Raw genomic sequence first — 8,393 nt, 5'->3', positions numbered from 1 at the left:
CAGTGGAAATGTTCCAGAGTGAAATATATATATAGAGAGAGAGAGAGAGAGAGAGAGAGAGAGAGAGATCTCTCCTGTTATACATTTCACTCTGGAACATTTCCACTGAGCTACATGGTTAGCACTTGTTTACGGAATTATTGAATACAGACAGCTTTGGTATATGGGTTTCTTATATTAGGGTAGCCTTAAACATTTATGCCATGACCAATTTTCTTACCCAAACAGAAACATGAATATATTCAATAAGGCTGCATCTCGAAATTCCTGATAAAATATTACTCCTGTAAGGAAAAAAAAACAGAATACAAAATTACTCATATAGAAAAAAACCAAAAACAACAATCCCTTCTGTGCTCAGCTTTCTATAGTACACATAGGTTTACATAGTTTTGTACAAGAACTCTTTCACATTGTCCCGATCTAATTGTCACAATAACATGAAGAAACGTTACTCTAAGAGGAAGATACTCATCTACTGTATGTCTATCACTGTGTCCTGTATTCAGGATACAGGACTGCAAAATGTGGGAGGGGCTAAAGGCAGGTCATGAACGGCAGCTAATTGGACAACTTTGGCCTTCAACCAATTAGCTGCCATATACAACTTACATCCAAGCCTGTCCCAGGCAGGAGACTACTGTGATGGAGGAAGTGTGGCGGGGGAGAATCCTTGGGACAATTGCATTCCCAGAGAAGTAGTCACGTGGTTGTATTGGGTAGGAGGGTGGTTTCCGGTTAAAAGTTTAATTTGGCTGGAGACCCTCTTTCAATGGGAGCATTTAACAATAAAGCTTTTAATTTAAGTGTGGGCATCATGAACTTAACATCAACACTAAAGCCAAGCTAATTTGCACTAAGATGATCACCTAATAATCTAAACTTTAAAAACAAACAAACACAAACTCATTATTAAGTTAGTCAATAAACGCCTTAGGCCAAAAACAACACATAAAAACAAAGATCGGGGTGCTATAGGAAAGTATTGACATTAGGCTATAAACAAACATTGAAATAAGTCTTTTCATGTAACCATCGCTACTTCTGTGTCTTATTCTGATAAAACACTACTGACAGAACAGTCAGGATTTTTTTTAAATCAATACAACCAGCAATAACTTACTAGCTGCAGGCAGATTTCAAAATGTAATATTTGTAAGGCGCAATAAAAATGTTTTATTGTATGTTTTAGTAACCATGATATAATTGCTCAGTACCTGCGAGTATCGCACTTGTTGTGAAAAACACAAAGTTAATTGGCACCACTTCAGTCGCATTGTAAAGTTTCATTGCTTGATTTAAAAACCTAGAAACAGAAAAAGAATAATAATAATATTGTAGACATTTCAATTGTAAGAGACGCTGTAAGATATACCAGCATCATAAATATTTATAGAGAACGGTATTCAGCAGAACCTAAAATTACTTCATAATCTACTCAGGAAGCCAAATTAAATAAACAACTACCCCTCCGACAGCAAACTCAAGACAAAAACAAAGATAAAAAAGACAATTGAAATGAATCCCTGAAAATGCTCTTGTAGCCGGTGTGAAGAATGGTCACAATTACATGTCAGGTTCTATGCTTATTTTGAGCTATAACCTTTATGGCTGAAACAACAACAACAACAACAACATAAAAACAACACAAGTATAGGCTATATGTTTGGCTCTATTTTGTTTTTAAGCTGGAAAATAGGGCACTGATGTGGTACGAGTTTAATCAGTTTTTATTAGCCACCAATAGTTCAAATGGGTATCTCGGCTTCACCGGCCATGACCAATGTTTCTGGGCACCATCTCCATCATCATCATCTATTTATTTATATAGCGCCACTATTTCCGCAGCGCTGTACAGAGAACTCATCCACATCAGTCCCTGCCCCATTGGAGCTTACAATCTAAATCCCCCAACACACACACACACACACACACACACAGACCTAGAGAGACTAAGGGCAATTTAACAGCAGCCAATTTACCTTCCAGTATGTTTTTGGTGTGTGGGAGGAAACCAGAGCACCCAGAGGAAACACACACAAACACAGGGAGAACATACAAACTCCACACAGATAAGGCCACGGTTGGGAATCGTACTCCTGACTCCAGTGCTGTGAAGCAGAAGTGCTAACCATTGAGCCACTGTGCTGCAGTGCTAAAGGGGACAATAAGCCAACATCCGATCTCAAACAGACTACAGTACTAGAATGTGATTTTGTAGATGACACACAATACAGCACTATCTCCCCTTCTACACTTTGGGGTAAATGTATCAATTGTCGGTTATCTAAAACCGGCGATTTCTTGCCGTTTGCCGGCATGCTTTGAAACGGCAATTTTATTAAAGGCAAATCTTGGTGGGTTTAGCCTCTATATCGGGGGGCGAGACTTGGCTCAGCAGCCTATTGGGAACATTTTAAAGGGGAAAAAAATGCAAGTAAACCAATGACCCAGCCCAAGGTAGCCCACTATGGAACCAGATTCCCCCCAAGCCCACTCAGCCCCTGGTTGTAGATATTTTATTTTAAAGTTTTAAACATTTTTTATTGCATAAAGTTTTTACTATATATAATTATGGTGAATGGTGAACATTAAAATTAAAATTTCTATTTGATTTCTTGGTGTCAGACACATATTACATAACAGTTGGGCTCCTTTTTTTTTACCAACCATTTATTTGGGGCGTTATTTACAAACAGATCTACACTTTGAAGTGAGGCTTCATTTGTTGTTTTCATCTTAGAAACATTATTTAATTCAGCAAGAAGAGTCCTGTAAATATGTTTATTTCCCCTCAAAGGTACATTATTTATTTGAGTTTATTTATAGAGCGTTGTACTTTAACAACCATCAAAAGTTGACATGTATAAGAGTGATTAAGAATGAAGCCCTATTGACTTCTAGCAAGGAGGATTAATTATACTGTCGGTCATTCTATAAATTATTTTTAAATTCAATAAGCAGAAAAAAAATGGACACAGATCACTCACAAGTTTACCGTGTTCTGAATACAGACACTGAAGTCATTAAGATTCTGTTACTGAAAGTCCTGTCTAGCCAAAATCATGACCAATCAGGGCTGTCACGAAGGACAAGTATCCTGCCAAGAGAAGCATCACTTACTTGACCTGAAAGATGCACGACGCGACCATTACAATGGCCATGACGTAGAATATGGCGTAAGTAAGCTGCATGTACCCCTTAAAGGTCATTGCTATCATGCCAGCTACAGCTTTTACGGAAATCACGGCCACAGAAGCTGAAAGTAGAAAAAAAAAAAACAAAGAGGGAAAAATGGTTTAATGTATTAATCATACAACATAAAGCTCATCTGGATTTGTGAAACACTTTTACGCTAACAAAAAAAATAAAAAATAAGACAAGACAAAATAAACAGACCGGGAACTATGTATGCATTAGATTTCCGTTTACACCCAGCTGCACCACAAAACAAAACATGGTGAGTGTAGAGTTTGCAGATCAAAGACATATATATGGGGTGTGTAGTCAGGGAACTACAGGGAATGTGCCCTTCTGGGGGTGGAGGGTAAATAGAAAAAAACAAAACTCCACTTCTCCATTCCGTGACATTTAGCTTTCTGGCTTCTCTCTTATTTCTTATTGTCTAAAGACAGGAGATATGCATTCAGTTTTCTGCATGTTTGCTTCCAAACAGTCCTGATTTAGGCGGGATAGTCCAGATTTCAGGGCTCTCTCCCTCCATCCCTAAATGGACACCTTTGTCCCGCGGGTGGAAAAGTTGGGACGTATTCTCTGTTCATTGCTGCTCTGCATGTACGAGCAGTGGTGACCGGGTGCCATGGTACACACAGCAATGAAGGCATACTTGCCAACTTTTCCTCATTGGCTTCAGGAAGATCCCGGGGGTGGTAGGAGTGCGGGGGGCGAGAACCGAAGAAATACGGGAGTCTGCCGGACATTCCGGGAGAGTAGGCAACTATGCGTTAAATAAAAGCACCTAAAAAATCTCTAGGGACTGAACTGTCTTTTACATTTCTGTCTCCATTAGTGAAGTCATGTTGTCTTACCTCAGTTTTTGATTAAATCTTGGTCTCCATGAAAATGGCCACCTCCATAGGCATCAATACATGGACATAGGACACAATTTTTGAACTGTGTCATCATGCCACAGATGACGAAGCCAACCACGTCTTGTACTGGCTCAGCATCAGGGAGAATGCCAGACTCTTCAGGGAGTGAGGGAGATCACCCCTATTTCAGGGAGTCTCCCTGACATTCAGGGAGAGTTGGCAAGTATGAATGAAGGTGTTAACGGGATAGCGCTAGGCATGTCCTCAGGGTGCCCTATCGTAACATGGCCACACCCCCATGAGCGATGGGCAACCTGAAACGGCACCATGTGGCCCTCTAACCTTTAGAAGGGCCACACATTACCCTTAATCCCAGAAATAAGTTAAAACAATACATTTAATCAAAGAGAAAGACAGCCATCTGTAATAACACATCAGCAAACATATTAAACGTTACCAGCTATAACAAACAAATCTGACAGTAAAGCAGGAAGGAGCTGGGGGCCACAGGTGAAGGCTCGGAGGGCCCGATGTTGCCCATCCCTGATCTAGCGCTTATAAGGACTGTAGAGAATCCTGTGTGCATGAAAACAATTCACTTTGTGATGAGGATCCACAAGGAACAATGTCATGTTTACACAAGATCTGCATACATTAAATGTTACAGAATAGTAAATTATTAATCAAGAAACAGATAGCCTCTGAAAATACATCCAGGCACTGGGCTGAAATTGTATTAAGCCGAGCTTTTCCTTTCGGGCCTGGCTCTTATAAACTAGACATGCAGTGTTAAATAAGGTAATTTTATAGCTGAATAATATAAGTCCATCATCCACAAGCTGATATGGAAAAAGACCCTTCAACATTTGTTTGGAATTTTCATTACCCCCTTCCACTTGTACTACCAACTCACAAAGTATATATTAGGTAAAACCTCTCATTTATTGTTATGATTAAGAATGATTGAAAATAGAACTTGAAGATAATAGTAAAGTATTTAAGAGGAAATTGTTAATTAAAAATGGAATCGTGTGTTATGAAGCAGAAATTAATAAATTATATATATATATATATATATATATAATGATTTTAGTTATCAACATCCTGTGAATCATGGCCAGCGACAGCTGTGGTGTCACCGGTAGTGACCTTGTGTTGCATGGGGGCAAAACAAAAAGAAAAACGCCCTATTGGCAGCAAAAACTCCAGTTTACTCCGGCGTTAAGGCTTTTCGTCCTTTGATTAATCAATGCACTAGGCCAGTGATGGGCAAACTACGGCCTGCGGGCCAGATCCGGCCCACTTAGAGGTTCTATCCGGCCCGCCAATATTTTAAAAAATTCCATTAAAATATGCATAAAATTATTAGGGCCGACCCTGTGTGTCAGAACCTTCATTTTTATGCCTTCCCAGCTATTTCCTCCATTACACTTCATCCTCCTTCCTAAAAGGACACTTCGTATGTCAATCACTCAAACACCTGCCCGCCCCCTAATGGTTGAAAGTCATGTGAGAAGAGATGGGATGGGCCATATACTAAGGTGGATTTCGATTGACTGCTGTGTTGTCAGTTAGTGGCTCACCAGAAAGACGGATCTGCAACAACCTGCTGAAATAAGTGCTGTGTCTGTACGATCGCTGCACTTATAGAGGTAACACTGCTATATAACACCCTCCCGTCCCATTCAAAACATTTGTATTATATATTTCGATATTTGCCTAAAGATTTTTTTTTTATTTGGCCCGCTCCAGAAAAAGTGTGCCCATCACTGTTCTAGGCTCTACCAAGAAATTCAGTATCCCTACCCATGTTTTATTTATTTTTTTTTTTTTTAAGTGCTGTTTTTCTTTTAAAATGTACCTGTAACCTGCAGCCATTTTGTAGGCTGAACCTATAACCTGCAGCCATTTTGTAGGATGAACCAATATTCATTCAAATGCAGCAGTGTAACTACTGCTGAAACAGCAAATACTGCTGCTTATGGTGCCCAATAGTACGAATTCAGTCAGTCCAGAGGACCCCACTTTGCGCTCCTGAATGTGTGTGGGGGCCAGAGCATACACACAACTTATCCATACTTGCCAACTCTCCCGGAAAGTCCGGGAGACTCACGAAATTCGGGTCAGTCTCCCGGGCGAGCAGGCATTTCTCCTGGATCCTGGATATCACCGAGAATCGCGTCATTTGGAGGGGGCGGGGTGAGGCCAATCACGCCATTTTGGCCCCGCCCCAGCAATGTAAATTACGGTTTCGCGGGGGCGGGGACAAAATGACGCGATTGGCCTCGCCCCGACCCTTCCCGCCCTCCAGTCACGCCCCATCTCCCGGAAACAAGTTTCCGGGAAGTTGGCAAGTATGAACTTATCACAGTGGAACTGAAAGCCCAACCAGTGCTTAAAGCTCAACTGTGCTTGTGCCGCCCCCCACGTGAGCGTATAAAAGCAGAGCGAGGGCCTCCAATGCAGTAAGTAGATACACACTCATCACTATGGGGTGCGGTGATTGCGAGTTACTCACCTGGAACACAGCCTCTTATTTCACAGAATCAGGGAATTCACTGCCTCATTAATAGGCTACATTCTCATGAATATTAGTTTAGCCATATGTCAGTGTGGTGTAATTATAATTAATACCTAGTGAATTGATTCTGTATTCTCACATACATTGGCTCAGACATTGTTTACCTCAGTTATGTCACAGGATACTAAGCTGCATTCTCATGAATACGGCTAAACCCACGTAACATCTACCGCTACCGTGTGTAGGCAACAGGTGTATTTTAAATTAGAGATGGTCACTGACCCCCGTGTTTTGGTTTTGGATTCGGTTTTGGATCTGGATTACCGTCGTGTTTTGGTTTTGGTTTTGCAAAACCGCCATTGCGTGTTTTGGTTTTGTTTTGCTATTTTTTTGGAAAATCCATGTTTTTGGGCCTAAATTAACCCAATTTAGTGCTCCAACTGTTTTAGAGACAAGTAATCTAATTGTTGAGGTAATAAATCATCCAAAAAAACAGTTTAATTCTTCGTTGGTAGGCCTATTCTACACACAAAACAGATTGTCTTCCTCTCCATCTATGCATATTGGCAATGCAGCCATCGTCTTTGAATGTATATTACTGAAGTTCATAACATCTATACCACATAATTTAGGATTGGATTCGTCACAGTTTACACGGGTGGAGTTCTAACCACCTATCAATCATTGGCCAATTTCTCTTGCTACTTGTTTTGACAGCTGTCTGGTATGGACTTTATATTGCAGCAATAAGAGGGGATTGTATTTATTTTATTCCATTAGCCATTTTATGGCGTTGTAGTCACAGTGCACTGTGCTATTATAGCTACGCATCAATTGTGCTTTTCCAATAGATTGTGTGTACACATATATGCTTGTTATTGTGTTTTGGTTGGCTATATCATAGGTCTACTAACATATATTTTTATACATGTATGCATTCATTATAATACTAACCTATCAGTGTTTCTTAATGTGATTAATAAATATATTTTATGGTGATTCGTGACAGTTTTACATTTTTTAGCATGTAATTAATAGTCACTATTCTACTATCAGCCATATAGGTTTTTAGCGTTGCAATTCATTTGGGTTTCTATAAAGAGAAGCATATTCTACTTAATATTCTATCGGAGACATGGAATCTGCTGTTACTAAGAAACTAATTTAAATTCTTCTCTATTCTAATCTTAAATGTGATGTTGATGAACCGCATCTCACTTCCCAACCTGCAGTAAGTACACGAACCCCAAGGCAGATCTCAGATAGATTAAAAGGGTAATTTTAGCTACAACTCAGAATCACGTAACATTTGTCAGAAAATGCTAAAACATAACCAGTGGGTTTAACTGAAATGCATAAGAAGTTGGGCTTCTTTGAATAAATGGACATTGATGAAGAATTACTTGGTATAAACAAACACATATTAAGGGATGTAAACAAAAACAAAAAAGGTGAAATCCAGCACCACTGTATAAGTGTAAAGCATCTTGTGCTGTTTGTTTTTGCATGAATATTTCCAGAAAGTAAAATGTAATATTCTACTATATAAATGCCTAGTGGCGTGTGTGAAAAAAAAAAAAACCAAGCTGCAGCGCCACCTGCTGGGCAGAGTTATACACTGACCTATATATTTCTTGAAGGAGAAGTGACAGTTGGGAGTGGTTGGTGGTTGCCGGGGGTGACAGTGGGGAGTTTTTAACACCTTAAGTAGCTTGATGAAGGATGTGGCGATGAAGATGAAGGATGAGGTGATGGAGAAAAATGATGAGGTGGTGACATGTGGACAAAACCACGTTAAAAAAGGGCGCTTGCGTCGGGAA

At 39.9% G+C, this 8,393-nt stretch overlaps 1 protein-coding gene across 1 annotated transcript; it reads right to left on the bottom strand.

Annotated features, from left to right (window-relative positions):
- Positions 1–216: 216 nt before the first annotated feature.
- LOC142127196 (NIPA-like protein 2) lies at positions 217–3,601 on the bottom strand. The gene is made up of 3 exons (XM_075194324.1): positions 3,124–3,601; positions 1,218–1,306; positions 217–284 (listed from the first exon to the last, which is right to left on the bottom strand). The coding sequence occupies exons 1-3, from the start codon at positions 3,219–3,221 to the stop codon at positions 217–219; spliced, it is 255 nt and encodes an 84-aa protein (XP_075050425.1). The 5' UTR covers positions 3,222–3,601.
- Between the last annotated feature and the right edge of the window lie 4,792 nt (positions 3,602–8,393).

This window comes from Mixophyes fleayi, unplaced genomic scaffold, assembly GCF_038048845.1.
Source record: "Mixophyes fleayi isolate aMixFle1 unplaced genomic scaffold, aMixFle1.hap1 Scaffold_29, whole genome shotgun sequence".
Lineage (NCBI taxonomy): Eukaryota > Metazoa > Chordata > Amphibia > Anura > Limnodynastidae > Mixophyes > Mixophyes fleayi.
Note: the sequence above shows the minus strand (reverse complement) of the source record. Positions and strands in the feature narration are given on the sequence as shown.

Bases quoted from the DNA above. Each gene is read 5' to 3' on its own strand.
- LOC142127196 (XM_075194324.1), bottom strand. From the start codon at position 3,221: ATGATAGCAATGACCTTTAAGGGGTACATGCAGCTTACTTACGCCATA. The intron at 1,307-3,123 runs GTAAGTGATGCT...TTCTGTTTCTAG, and splicing joins TCGTGCATCTTTCAGGTCAA to GTTTTTAAATCAAGCAATGA. The intron at 285-1,217 runs GTACTGAGCAAT...TTTTCCTTACAG, and splicing joins AACAAGTGCGATACTCGCAG to GAGTAATATTTTATCAGGAA.